Source organism: Exophiala viscosa (genome assembly GCF_022695815.1).
Source record: "Exophiala viscosa unplaced genomic scaffold EDD37scaffold_2, whole genome shotgun sequence".
NCBI classification, from domain to species: Eukaryota; Fungi; Ascomycota; class Eurotiomycetes; order Chaetothyriales; family Herpotrichiellaceae; genus Exophiala; species Exophiala viscosa.
Genome location: NW_026944354.1, coordinates 1951889 through 1969313, shown reverse-complemented (window position 1 = coordinate 1969313; position 17425 = coordinate 1951889). Strand labels below are relative to the sequence as shown.

The 17425-nt window shown below is 51.6% G+C and overlaps 6 protein-coding genes across 6 annotated transcripts; 3 read left to right on the top strand and 3 right to left on the bottom strand.

The window, feature by feature from the left end:
* Nucleotides 1-1348: 1348 nt before the first annotated feature.
* On the top strand, nucleotides 1349-3023 carry EDD37DRAFT_677160 (uncharacterized protein; the record flags this gene model as incomplete). The annotated part of the gene is made up of 1 exon (XM_062819598.1): nucleotides 1349-3023. The coding sequence occupies one exon, from the start codon at nucleotides 1349-1351 to the stop codon at nucleotides 2924-2926; it is 1578 nt and encodes a 525-aa protein (XP_062673184.1). The 3' UTR covers nucleotides 2927-3023.
* A 273-nt stretch (nucleotides 3024-3296) lies between these two features.
* EDD37DRAFT_621934 (chitin synthase 1) lies at nucleotides 3297-7300 on the bottom strand. Its single transcript, XM_062816023.1, has 3 exons — nucleotides 6981-7300; nucleotides 5047-6707; nucleotides 3297-4998 (listed from the first exon to the last, which is right to left on the bottom strand). Exons 1-3 carry the CDS (start codon nucleotides 7136-7138, stop codon nucleotides 3722-3724), a joined length of 3096 nt encoding a protein of 1031 aa, XP_062673183.1. The 5' UTR covers nucleotides 7139-7300; the 3' UTR covers nucleotides 3297-3721.
* Nucleotides 7301-8105: 805 nt separating this feature from the next.
* Nucleotides 8106-8847, top strand: EDD37DRAFT_621932 (uncharacterized protein). Its single transcript, XM_062816022.1, has one exon. The coding sequence runs from the start codon at nucleotides 8123-8125 to the stop codon at nucleotides 8834-8836; it is 714 nt and encodes a 237-aa protein (XP_062673182.1). The 5' UTR covers nucleotides 8106-8122; the 3' UTR covers nucleotides 8837-8847.
* Nucleotides 8848-8934: 87 nt separating this feature from the next.
* On the bottom strand, nucleotides 8935-12924 carry EDD37DRAFT_621931 (histone deacetylase HOS3). The gene has a single exon (XM_062816021.1). The coding sequence runs from the start codon at nucleotides 12837-12839 to the stop codon at nucleotides 9303-9305; it is 3537 nt and encodes a 1178-aa protein (XP_062673181.1). The 5' UTR covers nucleotides 12840-12924; the 3' UTR covers nucleotides 8935-9302.
* Nucleotides 12925-13016: 92 nt separating this feature from the next.
* Nucleotides 13017-15059, top strand: EDD37DRAFT_257580 (ketopantoate reductase PanE/ApbA C terminal-domain-containing protein). Its single transcript, XM_062810766.1, has 2 exons — nucleotides 13017-13551; nucleotides 13779-15059. The coding sequence occupies exons 1-2, from the start codon at nucleotides 13079-13081 to the stop codon at nucleotides 14770-14772; spliced, it is 1467 nt and encodes a 488-aa protein (XP_062673180.1). The 5' UTR covers nucleotides 13017-13078; the 3' UTR covers nucleotides 14773-15059.
* On the bottom strand, nucleotides 14956-16522 carry EDD37DRAFT_646977 (tRNA-guanine(15) transglycosylase-like protein; the record flags this gene model as incomplete). Its single annotated transcript, XM_062817806.1, has 7 exons — nucleotides 14956-15318; nucleotides 15377-15454; nucleotides 15503-15560; nucleotides 15616-15936; nucleotides 15986-16069; nucleotides 16129-16379; nucleotides 16463-16522. 7 exons carry the CDS (start codon nucleotides 16520-16522, stop codon nucleotides 14956-14958), a joined length of 1215 nt encoding a protein of 404 aa, XP_062673179.1.
* Between the last annotated feature and the right edge of the window lie 903 nt (nucleotides 16523-17425).

The following is a 17425-nucleotide window of genomic DNA, read 5'->3' as shown; positions in this document are numbered from 1 at the left end:
TGAACCAAACGTCGAGCCGCTGAAGATGGTCCAGATGTTTCAATCAATCAAACAGGCAGAAACATCTCTGGTTCGACTATCCGGATAATCGTTTCTTGCTGCATTGATCTGCCTGACATGCTGCATTGGATGTTACCACGAACAATGAGTGAAGGTTGAGAAGCTCTCGGCTTTATTGCGACAAAGACCGAGCACGTGTTTGATGTTTATTATTTAGGCGTAAAAGCAGCACCGGAGATTATTTGGCTTGCATCTCAACTTCGATGAAGACCCTTGAAGTCTACCTAGGTATTCATTCGCCTTCAGCCTTCATCAACTCATCCACCCTTCGCGAGTATGCACCTTTCATCACCCCCTTTAAAAGCTCGTGTGTACTTCTTCGTACGCTCAAATACTTTCATGATGCTTTGTCGGAAGCAGAGATATTGCGCTGGCTGACGTTCGTTTCCCTCTGCCTACACTTGTCGAAACATTTTCTCCTGTTAATGTCCCTGCCAGTGACATGGTCAGTGTAGGTTCGGACGACGTTCCACCCTTTGAGTGTCATTTTGGAATCTCACCCTTAGGCCATGACTCTGCATATCGCCGATGGCATATTTGCTCCGCCAGGTAACCCTGATCCTTGTATCCATTCCTCAAGCGGTGCACAATTAGTGCCAACATTCTGTGAGTGCCACCGCCGACGCGGTGATCCCGATGGTTTGAGCGATATCCCCCATGTTGAGACGACTTCTACGTTGTGTAGGCGCTTTTAAAAGCTCGATTGGACTGGAGATCTCATGTCGCATCAAGGAGTGCTTGATCGTCCAGCCTTCGGTGCAGTTTTGCCCTCATACTCGTTTGTTTTCTCTTTGTCGCTGTTGTCACAATGAGCGTCACAGGCAGCTGCATTATCCGACAAACAATGACCAACAATGTTAGAGAATCAACTACCGCACCCTTTGTCTCAGCTTCACCTTTCCACAAAGGAGCCTCTCCCGAGTAAAGGTCATCGACAAACAGACCTGAGACATCATACACGAAGTGACTGATACCCCATTGAGGCAAGCTTCAGCCTTGCACGCGACCCGACCAATAGCTGGCATTTTCACGCGATTTCGAAGGGACTTGTCGTTGATGGCCGACAATGCGCTTTGTTTCTGCGTGAACATAGCCTTTTCGTGCCATACGATCTTCACCAGCTTAAATATGGGCAAGGCCGTCCTCGAGATTGGAACCGCTCTTCATCCTTTCCAAGACAAACTACACGCCCTACGCCTTTCGACAGGGGAGATCGACCACGAATCAGCTTTGCCGCAACATCCAACAACTGTTTCAACAAAGCTGCTTCATAGATTGAACCTTTCGAATGGCGTCCCAAGCCGAAGGATCACCAACTTCAGGAGGCAGGACCTCCAGCTCTCCGCCTGAGACTGAATACGCTTATTCAGGAACAGGCTCCGACCGAGTCCATCCTTCAACCACCTCTCCCAAACATTCTCTCCCCACTGGCATTGACACAACCTTCGATCTCATGGATCCTGATGCTCAGTTCGATCCCAATTTGTACATCAGCGATGAGGAGATGCGCCGCCAGAACGCGGATTTCGTCAACGACTTCAATCCAACGGATGATTTCTGGGCAGAAGAAACCCCTTTCTTCGCTGAAACTTTCCAGACAATGGAATCTCAGGTTCTTCCTGAAGCTCCTTTGACGGAGTCCCCAGAGTCGTACCTGGCGGAACAGGTGCAGCCCACCCCTTCAGTGTATGCTAATCTTCCCTACGGCTTAGGTCCGGTGGCCGAGTTCACTTATGATGATCAGCAGCCTGCATATGTCGCTCCTAGTGACGTCTTCCCAGCCCCTGCCTACCCATGGCAACAACCAGCAACCAATCCCGAACATGATCTGCCATCTTTGGACTTCAGCTACCAGCCAGCTGTGGACGATGGTCTGTACGAAGGGTATGAGCGAGTTGATGTTGATGCTGAAGACGATGCCCGAGCTCGAGCCCAAGCCCAAGCCCAAGCTCCAGTGTATGCTAATGGTTATGCTAATGCCGGTGTCAACCACACCTATTTTGCCAGTGCAGAAAACGACGTCGACGCTGAGGCTGACTCGGACTCTGATGACGCAGGTCTTGCTCCAAGCACTCGTCGCAAGCGTAAGTGGCGCAAGAATCCCAAGAACCGCGAGAAGGAGCGTCACAACGACAGAGTGCGCCAGCAACGACGCCGAGAAAGACTAGCCCAGCAAAGTCAAGTTCGAGGACTCCTCACCCAGCCAACCCAGCACCTGCCAGCGGCTTCATACATTGCAGCTCCACAGCCACCGAACAGAGTTCAGCGTAGTCGCCCCCAGCTTCGCTCCGTTGCACCAGCAGCCAATCTCAATCACAGCATGCCTATCGCCCACCAGCATCCCGCTGCCGCAATGCAACCAGGCTACCAGCCAGGTCCGCACGTCCAGTTTCAGCGTGTCAACGGTGGTGAGGGTAACGTGTATCGTGTTTTTCAGAATGGCCACGAGACTGGAATCTGGAGACCTATCACGGCCGAGCAAGCCAGACAATTCGAGGCTCAACAACATGCCAGTCGCATGGCGATGCCTGCCTTACGTCCTGCTTATCAAGCTCCTGCTGCATACCCAGCTCCGGCTGCCTATCCAGGCCATGCTGCGCACCCCCCTGGGGCTCCTGCTGCTTATCCACCTCCTGCCGCATACCCAGCTCCTCCTGCTTACCTAGCCCCAGCTGCATATCCGAACGCAAGCTTCCCAGCCCTTGCCCCCGCGAACGCGCAAAATGAAGTTACAATTCCTCCCTACCTTTGGGACGGACCGACGACGAACAACCTCATCTCGCCGTCGACTCAATTTGGAGCCATTGCCCAGCGTCGCCGCTTCACTCGAGACAGCCGCGCAGCCAACCGGTTTCATCCTTATTGATCAAGTCAAGTCCGGTCAAGGTAAGTTCAAGCACAGCAAATTCAAGTCGACGAGGGAAGTCAAAGTAAGTCCAATACAGCACATTCAAGTCGACGAGGTAAGTCAAGGTGAGTCCAACACACTCGTTTTCAACCCCATACTGCCCATTTCCTTTGTTCCCCCAAATCACACGGCGGCCCTTTATCGTTTTTGCACCTACATCGAGCCAAGAAACAACATCACCAAGGAAGTTAAAGAAGACTATTTCTCAATACGTTGGTCATGGAGTTCCAGGTAAGCTTGGTGCAAGGTAAGTTCCCCAAAGATAGGTAAGTCGAATGAAGAAAATAAAATGGTGTTGAAAACAATCGTTCCGCTTCCATAACAGATCCCTAAGTTCACGTCTTCCCCTCTACTCTACTAATCTTCATGACTTCTTGTTCCTCAGCTTTGCACAATTTGCTTACCCTCTTAGCATCCCCCAAGACCCCTACCGTGGTGCTGATATGCTCGCGCTGTACTAGCAACCAAGGCTAGCAGGAGTTTCAATTGACAGTCCTAGCAGATTCCCAGAACGTCTGGAGAAAGACAGACGCCTCAGATGTCCGCAGCAACTCGAAGATATCAACACCGTTCAATTCATTTTGTCTAATCCCATACAGTCACATATCCTGCGACACCGAAAGGTAAGTTACATTGCATGATCCAGTCCCAAACCACAGATAACATCCGGGTACACCACTGTATTCAGGCATTACTTCCACTCATCGAACTCCGTCCATTACACCAGCACGTCGTATCCAGAAGCCGGCATCATCATCTCCGACCAATCCAACTCAACTTCTCACTCATCTTACTCTTAACATCACTCAAACTCATCCCACCTGACGCACCCGAAACACCAGTCTTCCCAGACTCACTAAATCCACTGCTCAATCCAGACTTATGGCGCCCATGCTCATCTCCGCCCCCAAAGATCTTCTCAAACTTGGCTTGTATCCGTCCTTCAGCAATCGCCGACACTATGTTGATGATGCCAAACGCTGATGATCCAATGGCACGGAACAGCGCAAGCGCAGCGACCGACCACAATATGAAGCTCAGGTACAGGTTCTTCGAGAGGTGCGTGCCCGTTGGATATGCCTCCGAGACAGCCATAGCAAGGACAGCATTGCAAACCATGTAGAATGCCACCACGTACGTCCGGACAGATTTGTAGTAATCCTCCTGCAGCTGGTTTTCGCTGACCGGGGGCTTAGGCACATCGACTCGATCTCGCAGATTCCGCAAAGCCACATCATAAGCAGAATCGATATCGAGCTGTTCAGAAGGCATCTCGACCTCGACCGTGTTTCCAGATCCAATCGCTTTAGCGGCGCCGAGGTCCGTATGCATGACATTGTCGCCTTTGGTTCCCCATGTAACGTCATGAGTGTTGCAGAACGCATAAACCTGCAAGGTACAGATATACGACGGCAACAGGGCGAAGTACTGTGCCGAACTGGTGAACATGTGCCATGGATCAAGATACAGAAAAGACATGAGGAAGTACAATCCAATGGTGCTGAGCGTGCTGACGATGAGATTGGTGAAGACATTGTCCCCAAGCTTGTAGGTTGAACTCGTAGCTTCCAGTGTATGATCCGTAAGCTGTTTGATGACAATGTACAAGGAAGCAAACGTTGTGTAGGCCATGATGATCGAGTAGGTCACCATGGTTCCCAAGAAAAGTTTCTTCGCTCCTTGCGGACGGTTGCCCAAGCTCAAAATGAACTGGAGGCAGATCAGGAGAACGCAGACATAACGCATGACGACGAAGACGTATTTTCCAATGTTGTGGCCGAATGGATCAGTGCTTTTGTCTGATAGCGAGCCGGCGACGAAGTAGAAGGTGAGGTAAAAGTTGGCGAGGGAGAAGAAGGTGAACAGCAGCGAGATGAACTGATAGACAAATTCGATATGCAGCAAAATCTTTCGCGTCAGGCTGTGGTCAGTCTGCCAGATCTGTTTAAAGTGGACGAGGGAGTAGACGGCGGCGAAGAAGGCACCGTTGAGCCATCTTCGTCGTTGTGAAATAAACTCAGGAACAGCATCTGCAGAAGGTTAGCATTTTGCAAGTCAAGGACCGGACAGTCTCATACCGGGCACATCGGTTTCACCATAAGCGCTTTTGACAAACTTCAACACCCATTGCTCGCCACGCTTAGCGACAAGCTCCCAACAAAGAATTCGATCTTCGGCGAGATACATGTTTGCGGTAAAGACATCGGCATCGGCGCCATGTAGTGTTTCTCCCTTGAAATATTGGCTGAGCGGACCATGGCCACTGGGATCGTTCTGCAGGGCAAAGTATCGATATGCTGAAAGAGCTCCCGGCAAGACAGTAATGTATCCAAACACGGATTCGAGCGGTTTGTCGAGAATATTACTCATCTTGTACTCAAAGTTTTGTGATGCGACCAGAGGGTTGAGTAAGCCCATCCACCCTTTGCCCTTGTCTGCTTTGATTTCTCCAGCTGCTCCAGCGACATTTGAATCTTGATCGAAGGCTTTCCACAGATAATACAAAGCCTTTGAGTCCGGCTTGGTACCAACATCGAGAAGGATGCAAACGTTTGGTGTCAAGGCGCGGCCAAAAGCATTGAAGAACCATCGATGCGAGTTCAGCTTCTTCTTGTTCTTCTCTTTCAGGCAGAATATCATTTGACACGGTACGATTCCCTTCTCTGCTCCTTTGAATTTGAGTGACTCGTCCAGCGACACTTGGGTAGTATACTCGTAGACATGAGCTGTAACCTCCTTCTGGTTGACGACATTCTTGGCTATTCCATCCTGGTAGACACCCATGGCTGCTAGAGCATTCAGTGTCCGGGGATGCACCTTTTGTCTTCCGTCTGCAATCACACAGACTACAATCTTCTGCCAGCCATCCTTTCCCCAAGTCCTAGACTTTGCTCTTGAGCAGAAGTGGGCAATGTTCCTCATGATACCGTGCATCGTCCTGGTGAACTCAATTTCGCCCTCGTTGTACATGGTCACGCAAATGAGGAGTTCGGTTTCTCGCATGGTCGGTCCAAAGTTCTGACGCAGTTTGTACCCTTTCAAGACGAAATCGTCGGGGTCGCAGGTGACGGCTGTATATCGCATATGTGTGAACTCGCGCTCATCTCTTCGAGGTAAGAAGCTGTGTAGGATCGTGGGGATCTTGCATTCCAGGATCAACTCGCCATTGATCAATCGGACTTCTTTCGTGGCTACTTGTGCATCTCTCAATCCTCGGCGATCTTGCTTGCCGTCGGGAGCAGGTCCATAGTAATAGTCCGCCTTCTCGTCTGCGAGGTCTTCTTCTTCAGTGACTGTGGAATCGGTCATGTATGAATGTGCAGATTTTAAGCTTGCTCTAGGATCATTGTCTGGCATCATTTGGTGATCACCCATAAACACATCATCTTCCGACTCTGGGGTAGGAATGGGTATCGGTATTGCGGTTTCCATTGCGCCTCCTTTCGCCGAAAATAGTGGTGCTGGAGGTAGAGGTCTTCTTGGGCTACCGCCATACGCCGAAGACGGTGTTCCTGGTCGAGGACTGCCATTGAGATCCGCAGGTTCGTAAGAGACGTTGGAAGCTGTAGGTCTCCAGTCTCGAGAGGGCGTGGATGGTCTGATGGGAGATCGAGGGTTTGCTGTGGGGAGTGGTATTGAGGGTGCTCGTCCCAGGCTCGAACCTGGTCGTGAACTGTAGGTTGTGGATGCGGTTGGTCGGGCGTAGCGTTCAGGCGAAACTCGACCGGAGGGGGATACTCTGTATGAAGGACTTGGGTCAGTCTTTTTGTTCTTTTTCAAGGTTACAGTGGCTTTGAGTGTGGGAGCTCTGCCAACAACGGTGTAGGTATCACGACTGCGGTTCAGTTTCTCTTCTGCCTCAGCAATCAGGGATGCCACCGGGGATTGCAGTCTTGTGCCTCGGGCGTCAGACTCTGTGGGAGAGTCATTCCATTGCACATGCGACACCTTTGCACCGGGTACTGGCTTGCGCTCGGGAGAAGGAATATCATCACTGGGGGATGTCACATACGATCTGTAGTCGTCCTGAGGCTGGGAAAGCATTCTGAGCGACGGATTGTTCGATGGAATGCTGTTCATACTATCGTCGTCAGGCGCAGTGTTCAGATATGAAGTCGGTCCAGCGCTGTAGCTGGGAGGCTTTCGAGTCGGAGATGGAGGTCCGTCCATTGTTCAGTAATGATGATTGTTTACCGCAAGAATAGAGGCTGGGAACAGATCAACTATGAGTCCATGCGTTCAGAGATGAGATATACGAGTAGCATACACACGTGGGACGCGTATGTTTTCGTATGCTTTCAGATGCGGAGAATAATTGATCGAATAGCAATGATTCCGCAACTTACAAAGCTCCTCAGGATCGAATGCATTTGTCGACACGTCCAAATTGGGAAACTGCCAACGGCTGCCCGGGGCAACAACGACCACTTTAAAAAAAAATCCGCCCCGGTCCGTCTTGGCGCTCAGCCTTGCGAGACCACCTTCAAGTCCTGTCAATTGACATCGACTTCCTATATAATAATGGTCTCACGCTACATGATACAAAATGGCAAAAACTTTTCCCACAAGCTCCATTGTTTGAGGTTGTAGGCAAGTGAAACCAGCCGGACTGATTTTTCTCGTTTCTACGAAGGGGATTGGGGGATTCCGATCCTGGCCTCACCAAATAGGATTATTCGGGTTCAGACCAGGATCATTACCACTCAGCCATCAACAAGAGTGCCAATGCTACTCCCTCATGCTTCACCGTGGATTGAAGCAAAACTTCTCATCTCAAATCTATTATTGCGATCATTTTCTTTCTACCGCACCACCAGGGAGTGCTGCCGCCTTGAGGCACTGGCATGGTCCATGAGTTGACAGCGCCAACGGAACCACACAATGAATCCTCTCTGTCACAATGCCACATTGTTGCCTCGATCAAACCGCCCCAACAATGACTACTTCTTGTCGAGGCAGTCGAACAAAGAAATGCCTTTGTCGCTACCACCTTTCCCGTCCCTCGAACCAAAAGAAATACTGCTTCCTGTCCCAACCCTCCCTCAACAGACTTTTAAATCCGCATCGTACTCTACCTCACCAAATCTTCCGTACGGTCATCCAGCTTCAAAAACCCCAATCTTCCAACAAGGTAAGTCCAAATCCCCATCAAAAATGTGTCAAACAATACTCCAAATCCACGCCTGTGGTTGCCCCGGCCAATGTCTCCGTCGTTACTGCGCCCTCCCCATGCGAGGCTGCGACGAGCGTGCACGCAATCTCGAACGCCAACACCTCCCCAGTTCATGCGACCGCCACGCCCGCCTTCGAGGCCGCAACATTCCCAACCAACCATACGACGATGTCCACCCAGCACTGCGCCGTGGCCCGAAGAGCCCCAGCCCAGCGCCCAGAATGTTCGGAACACTACGCAATCCAGCCCGTGACCTCGAATCCATTAACATGCCATCCGCCCGTTCCCGCCGCGGCTCCGAAGAACCACGCTTCTACAGCAACATGCGCAATATAAGTGAGATCCCACACATGCCGCAATTCGCATCATCGCATGGCCGCCGTGGCTCCGCCGGTATCTCAAAGCACGGTAACGCACGCAAAGCTTCGTACTCCGAAGTCCAACGCGAAGCAACCTACCAGCGTCAAGCCGACGTCCGCTCCAAACGTCACCACTACCAGCAGTGCGAACGTCTCGTTGCTTCAGGCCGATACTCCCAGAATGAGCTCAGTGACCATCCTCTCATCCAACAGCTTTCCGAACAAGATCGATTCACCCTGTTTTATGACGCCGAGCAGCGTGAACGCGAACGTGAAGGTGAGCGCCGTTCCAGAAGACGAGGAGATGGACAGAAGAGTCGCTGTGTTGTCATGTAAGTCTCAAAGGGAAGAGAAATCTTGGTGTTTTATTCCTGCGGTATGGACTTCATGCATTGGTTGCAAGCAGGAGGATATGGAGAGGTCAGGTGAGTGAAGCCAGCTGATTGATTGATTGATTTCACGAGACAGAATAGAGTCGTCCAAAACGTAGGCAAGCAAAGTTCAGGTAGCTCAACACATCCAATGTATTTTCCCCCAAAATTGGTCCTGTTGCACACTTTTCCTCGCGCTCTCTTCTTCCTCATCAAGCCGTGTGTATCCAAGATCTCCCTTGAAACTCCGCCTTGCCAATGGGGTATCTACAAATCACAGTGAATCCAACACGTTTACATCCCTCCAAGTCCATTAACCCGTCCTCTTGGTCATCGGGCCGATAAAGAAAAGTTCAAAACATGACAACTTGCTGGAAAATCCAATGTCATACGTACGCAGGCGACTCAGGTATTTCCCAGTATGAAGGCTCCTAACCTTCGTTCCGGTTCTGTGGTGTATCGTAATCAGTGTTAGAATTCGGTGGTGGCGCGAATGGAATCGGTGACTGAGAAGTGAACACAGGTAGGTCTTCCTTCGTTCTCCGTACAGGCGTGCCAAATCCAGCAGGGCTCGATGAAGAAGGAATGGGTCCGGAGTTCATCTGTGGCATAAAATAGTTGTACTGTGCAGGCTGTTCAGGTATTGTAGGTGGCTGATATGCAGGAATCGAAGGATAGGCAGCGTCCTCAGGAAACCCATGTTCTGTAGAGACAGGTATCGAGTCGACGCGCATATAGGTGTCCTGCTGCTGCTGTGGGTCGAACCTGATTGAGGAAGCATCGGGGAGCTGTTCTTTTCCTGCTTGCTCACTCGATACCGGAATTGCTTCCAAACCATTCACATTTGCAGTCGAAATTGCAGATGTGTCCATGGGAATCATTATGTCCTGCAGTGTTGGCATAGTGCCGTTCGGTATGGTATACTGTAGTTCAGGTGACTTGTGATCCTCGCTCACCAGTGGCCGAGCTTGGGTTGGAGCAGGATTTTCAGTACCGGCACTCGGCGCCGGTTTAATTACCCTGGAGGCCTTCGGCACGGGCGGCTTTCTTGGAGCACGAGGCTTTTTCTGTTTGTCGTCGGGTACTTTCTGTTGTTGGCGTGCTGCATGCTCCTCTGGTGTGGGGACCTTAAGCTTGATGCTGATTTTCTTGACTCCATTTGTTAGACTGTCCATTTCGTCCGTCTTCGGCACATTGGTGCTTGTGGTCTGTGAAGGGAGAGCAGCCTCCACATTATCACCACTACTGTGCACAATCTCATGGTCAGTGATTGGAGACATGCTCGACCTTGTAGCCTCGCGAGCACCAGCGAGAGCTGGCGCGGTGGCTCTCGGTTTCCGAGGACTAGTCTTTGGCTTTCCTGCTGTCTTCGGTGCTGTAGGAGCTCTTGGCTTCCTCACTACGACAGCCTTAGCTGCCTTATCAGGGACAGATGAGTAAGCCGTGGAAGCTGCACTGGCAGCATGGTTCGTTGGCATGGGTGGAATCGTGTTATCTTCAGCTAGTTTCATGTTCTGAAAGCTTGATAAAATGCTCGATGCATCACTGGATCTCCTCCGCGGTCTGCTGTGAACAGATTCCTGTTGTTGTAATGTAGGATCAGGCAAGTCACCGATAGCTGCGATGGTAGTTCTTCGGTGACTGTTCCTGGAGGAGGCCCTTGCAGCATCATGTACGGCCGGCTGTGCCTTGGCTCTTCGATCACGAAGTTGCATTTTCTCGTCCGGGGCCACCGCCACACCCGTATTTGATAGACGTTCTTTCCTAACCCTCGTGGCCTCGGCGTTGAGTTCTTCGTGAGTGCAGCTCATGGTTTGTCGGTCACGAGGAACGATGACACGAGACAGCTCATATGATGCGGTTGCCCAGTCGACATCGGGCGGAGGGGTTGTGTAATCTGACTCTAGTGACAGTCGAGCTTGCATTGCTGAGAGTGACTGCCTCTCCCTCGCCTGGTACGTCATTTTGAGTGTCGATGCCTGTGTGGGCGAGGAGTAGTTCCCAGTCTTGTCTTTGAGGGATACTAGTGGTTTAGGTTGACGACCAGCAACCACGGCTTCTAGCTCTTCCAGGTTTTGTAGCGCCCACCAGTCGGGCGCGTACGAGCCTTTTTGGCCATTGATCGAAATAGGCACATCTTTTGGCATCCACTCGTTGATGGTTTGAAACTTCATTGCCTCAGGAGTGGACGGGCTTTCAGTCTTGACAGAAGCAGCGTCTCCAGCAAAGCCGCAAATATGGCTGAGCACTCCCGAAGTCAGCGCACGATCACTGTATCCACCTTCGAGCACACTAATGACACGACCATCGACACCAAGGTCATCCTCGTGAGCCAACTTGACAATATCGGCTGTGAAGCGCGCATAGAACTCCGTGGGGACATTGACGCTATGTCTCTGCATCCCTGCCCCTTCCCACTCACTGGCATCAAATCCTGCAGAGATGAAAATGGCCGCTTTGGGGGCTTGGTTTCCCGAAGCGCGAAGTCTCGTTGTGTGATGTCGAAGGAACTTTCTCGCCTTCTCCAGTAGGACTGTATATCTTGCCTCATATAGTTGCCAAAATTCTTCATATGTTCTCCACGGCTCAAGATGGACGTTCCAAATGGATTGACCATGAGCATTTTCGATACACAAACTTGCATTTCGAACCTTCTCTTCATCACCCCATTCGCAAGGATATGAATTGATGTCATGCAAACTGTAATAACCAATGGGCGTCTTTTTATGCGCAGCCGCATTCTTAGCAGCTCCCTGGGCTTTGCGATTATGGTCCCATGCGATATTCTGAGAGCCATCACCGTGGTGCAAATCGAAGTCAATGATGGCGGCATGTGTAAGACCATGATTCATCGCTGCGTACGCAATCCCGACATGGACATTGTTGAGCCAGCAGAATCCGGATGGGAAATTGGAAGAACAATGATGTCCAGGAGGTCGAATACAAACAAAAGCTCGCTTGGTAAGGTCTGACGAAAAGACGGTGTCGACCGCATCGCACACCCCACCAAGACAGCCTTGGAGAGCGGCCAATGACTCGGAGCACAAGTAGAGATCACCTTCATGCAGTTTCGGCAGGGGATTTCCTGCTTCATCCTTCCCGTAGCCTATCGGGCGCACCAACTCTTTCCCATTGAGCGACAATTTCCCCTCTGCTGTATCACACATGATTTGCAACTCTTCCATCCACTTTGAGCCATGCACAAATGCAACGGAGGGGTGGTTGAGCGGGACATTTCGAGAAGTCTTGCGAAGTCGAAACGGCACGTTGCGCACTTGTGCAGGATCATGGTTGGGACCAGGGGCAATCTGACCTTCAGCATGTCGTCCTCCTAAGCGCACGTAAGCCGTGGATGCGCCCAATAGGGTGGCATGTATCCGTTCTGGTCGTTCGACGATCGTAGCCAAAGCGTTCTTCGTCGCACGTGGTCGAGAGAAGCGATGACCGTAGCATGAATCATGGACAATCACCACAAGCGGAGACTGAAGAGACGCATGTGCTTCCAACTCCTTCCCAAAGTATTCTTTTGCGACTGAGGCGGCCGTCACTGGTGGGCGCTCTGCCGGCAGGGATGTCAAGGGCATCTTGCCATTTGTCGCAGGAGAGGCTGGATTGAGGTTGGAGGAAGCACGTCGGAATTGGGGTGTTGTGCCTCTTGCTGTGCTGAGATTGGAGACTGATCTTCTTGACGAGAGAGTTGGAGTGGATTGTCGTTCGCCGCGATACGAACTTGTGGAAGAGGGTGAACGAGAGGGTGAATGCGGAGAGGACGACTTGGTTTTGGTTGCGCTAGGAGAGCGATAAGGGCTACGCATAGGTGACGAGGGCGGTAACGGGACTGTGGTGGCAGTATCCAAGTGTGAAGGGTCGACTGACTTCACTTGTATGGAGGGGGACGCGAGGGTAGAGTTGTTGTTGGGGAGGGCATCGTGGCCTTCTATTGAGGGCGTCGGTATGTCTGGATCCATGTTTGGCTGGGCTTTGTGGCTGTATGCCGTTTGGCCTTATATCGCTGAATGCGACGCTGAATACAATTTCTGGATTGAACAAAATGTTCTTTTGGTAAAGTGGGAGAAGTGGCATTGACAGCGACACCACCAAAATAATCAACGTCATATCAAAGCGCGACCGACCATCAACTGACCCTTGACGCGTGCCCCAATCTGGTCTCCAAGGGTCCATCTTCGCTTACTTTCATACACCCTGCATGCCCACGCGGATATCATTTCCCAGTCCTCTATCCGATGCAAGAGGCTCCTCTTCAAAAGAGCTAATTACTCCTCCTCGATCCTGCCATGCATTACATCCCGAAGGTGAAGATCAGACAATTGTCAGACAAGGCTCTCTCAACCCCGTCTCATACATCCTTGCACTTCACAACGATGTCCTCCGTTATATATCTTTGACAATGGCAGCCGTCCATTGCCGACCAGTCCGCCAGGGGCTCTGGAGTCAGTCTAGGCATATCAGAAGCCTACAAAACAACAATCCCCTTCCTATATTCTCGCAAAACTCCCTCTCACTGCCGACCACCTTTATCAGACCGATATCTTCACGTCCAGCAAGAGCTTCTCCCACTCCAAGTCGTCAGAACCCAGCGTTTCCCGTCAGGCGGCATTTCTCAAGTGCTGCGAGTGCAAGCGCCAGCTCGGACCATACTCCTGCTTCACGCAACGAAAGGTAGGCATTTCTTTCCCTTACGTGCTCAAGCGACGTTATACCGCAAGTATAGCCTGCTATCTCACCAACTTGCAACCCCCAGAAGCCCAAGAGCCCATCATCATTCGTCAAGCGGCGGAATCCCGTATATCGGATAATTTCCCGTATCTCCGTGTTGATATCATCCCAATATTCCCTATCCACCATCTAACACGTTGTCTGGCCCAACACCTCTCTAACAACTACAGTACCAGCTCAAAGATGGCCCCTCGAATACTCATCTTCGGCACCGGCAGTATCGGCGCCGTCTACACCTACATTTTCTCCCGCGCCGTCACCGAAGCCAACGTCTTCGCCGTCTGCCGCTCCAACTACGACGCCGCCTCCACCCAAGGCTTCACCATCAACTCATCACTCTTCGGCCAAAACCTGAATGTGAGGCCACAAGTCGTCAAGACCGTCGACGAAGCCGTCACCAAGTCCGACGGCAAACCCTTCGACTACATCATCGTCACCGCCAAAGCCATCCCCAGCACACCATCCCTCCCCGAGCAAATCGCCCCAGCGGTCTCACCGTCCACAACCATCGCCCTCATCCAGAACGGAATAGGCGTAGAAGATATCTACAGCCAGGCATTCCCCCAGAACCCCTTATTGTCATGCGTAGTCTATCTTCCCGCCACACAAACATCCCCCGGCACAATCAAACACGGCGAAGTCGAACTCCTCCACATAGGCACATACCCTGCCGGACGGGACAAATCGTCCGCTGAAGATTTCGCATCCGTCCTCCGAAGCGGAAACGGCACCGCCAAAGTCCACGACGATGTCCAAATCGAACGCTGGACCAAACTCCTCGTCAACGCCAGTTGGAATCCAATCTGCGCGCTCTCACGTTGTCGAGATGTCCAATTCATGCACTCCTCGGATTCCGCAACCGACGTGGTAAAGCAAGTCATGCTCGAAATCACCGCCGTCGCACAAGCCTCGGGCTACCCGCAGATCAACGAGGCCAAGATCGACCATCAACTTGGTCGGGCGAAAGCACGATCCTTACCTGGCGTGGAGCCGAGTATGCTTGCTGACGCTTTCTCCGGCCGCAACATGGAAGTCGATGCCATTGTTGGGAATACAGTACGGATAGCGGAGGAGAAGGGCGTCAAGACACCGCTCTTAACGGCTATCTATGCGTTGACCAAGGGTCTTGATGCGAGCTTTACGAGGGCGCGGGAGAGTAAGTGAGTCAGTATGAAGGCACCTCGGGTATCCAATTCGTTGGTAGATGGACTTGTAGATGACACAATTAGCGTGGCTATATGGCGAGTGAATAGGGATAGATCTTCACGGGAATGCATATAGACTTGGTATCATGGGCACTGATCTTTACATATGCGAACTGGGCACGCCATACACATCTGAAGTATCTCAGATCTCAATATCCACCATTTTCAGTGCCTCAATCGCCCACTCGGGAGTACCCTTGCCTTCAAAGTACATTGCAAAGAAGCCCTTAATGAATTCAGGGAACCGGTCTTCCAGAATCGCGTTCCTTATGCGCCCCATCAATGACAGCAAATGCTGCACGTTGTGCATGGTCAACAAATGTGCCCCAACAGTCTCCTTGGCCGCAAGATGGTATATAAAAGCCCTCGTGATGCCCAGACCGCCGTCCTCTTTCGATCGACAGCACGTACAGGTACAGCCCTGTTCAACGGGACCAAAATCCTGGCTGTACCGCGAGTGTTTGAGATTGAGCACGCCGCGGGATGTGATGGCGTTGCCGAAGCGCTTATATCAAGATCTATTAGTCACGAGAAGCAGCCGAGGTGGTCGAGGGTAAACTCACCGCCGTCCTCGTCGGCCATACACAGTCAAACATGTCCGCGCCCAGGGCGACAGCCACAACGATATCCTCGGGGTAGCCCTGAGAGAGTCAGCACACGTACACAGTAAGAAAGGTATTCCTCCGTACAATGCCCATGACATATCGCGGTTTCTTCTCGGGTAGTAGGCCCGTACACGTATCCACCCTGCGAACAATCAGCATAGTGTCCACAGCCCTGGTCGCCACGCAGTTGAACGTACACTCGACAAAAATCCGACTTGGCCTCACCACCCGAAAGCCCACCAATGGCAATTCCAGGTGTATCCCTCTGCACCATCTCCTCGCAGCACTGCCGGCGCAATTCGAGGTCCAGACCACCCTGGATAATGCAGAACAGATTCTGTTTCTCGGGATACTTGTGCGCAACGATACACCGATCAAGCCAGCGTACCGACCGTTCCATAGCCTCCTGCATGCGCGCGCGGTCCGGCGACGTCGTCTGAATGACATCGTCCAATTGCATCATGATATCTGATCCGATCGAGTTCTGCAGGGCCATGGAATGTTCCGGAGTGAGTAACCTCAAACCATGTCAGCTCATACCCAACGAGAAGGAAAGGCAAGGCGTACATAGGACTGCCATCATGCGGACTCAAAAACCGCACACCCTCCTCCGTGATCTTGGCCAACTTGAGCAACGAGACCATTTGGAAACTTTGTGGTGCACCTCATCAGTTCAATCGCCATTCATGTCCAGCCCCAAGGAGACTAACCCGCCACTATCAGTCAAGATATTGTAGTTCCACCCTTGTAGTTTGTGAGCGCCACCAATCGTGTCCAGAACGGCTTGTCCCGGCTTCAACCCCAAGTGGTATGTATTGTTCAGGCAGAGCCTGCATCCCGTCTCTTCCAATTGTTCTGGCGTTAGGCCTTTCAAGGACGCCTGTGTCGCGACTGGCATGAACATGGGCAACTCGACAGGGCCATGGGGCAGATGGAGGATCGAGGCTCGAGCCTTGGATGTCTATTGAAGCGCCACAACGCAATTGTCAGCCTCAGTGCCTACCTGGGTAACGACCGGATAATGTTCCCTCTTTCTGCTCTTACCGAACATCTCGCTTTGAGGTCAAAGGTCAAGGCCGACGGTTTCTGGCTGGATGTGGACATGTTGACGACCTGTCCGAATGCATAGAGAAGGAGACTGGAGGGGGTGTATCGCCTTGTGACCGCAGCGGTGAGGATGTCAGATCGTGGTCGAGTTAGTCCATTCGCCAATCGCATATGATAGACTGTGACCGGAAATGTATCCTGCCGTGAGGTTGCACGGGGATGGTGTTGTTTTTCTACAAGTCACCTGTTCGGTCTGCGAGATCCTGACAGGCCGTTCTGTATATGCGATGCGACAACGAGATGAAGGATACAAAGAGTGGCAGAGAGACAGCCTTGGATCCTGATGATCAAAAGGTCAATTGCGGAGTTGGGACTTTTTGGCTGGAAAGCGCGACTTTTAACTGGCGGAATGATCGAACCCCTAATAATCCCGGCAACCATACAATTTGTCGTCCACCCCCTTGGAGACATACACACCATTGCGGGAAAAAGAAAGCTCGTCCTACTTGTGATTTCGTCGCACGACAGGTCACGGCTCACAACATTCATCCACATGATGCAAGCATACAACCTCTAACTTCTATTTCCGTGGATCAATCATGGCGGTCAACAATGTGAACAGTTGCGCCAGACCTGTAGAGCGGTCGAAAACTTCGAAGGAGGACTGAAACCTCTCTTGATACGTGCTGAGACTCTGCCTGCCTGTGTTCGGCCCTCACTTCCCCTCTGTTCAGGCCGTAGGAAAGAGAAAGGAAACAAGGAGAAGAAACCCCAATCCCATAGAAAAACCCCCACGCTACCCAGCCCTAGATTCGCCACAAACGCCATCGCTATGCTCCATTTCCGAACCGCTTGAACTGGTTTGACACTGCTCAAGAAACAGGTAAAGAGACATGAGCCTGTCTTGATCCCCACCTTCCGTGTGTGTATTGCTCCATTCAGATCACTCTTCTGCGGGGT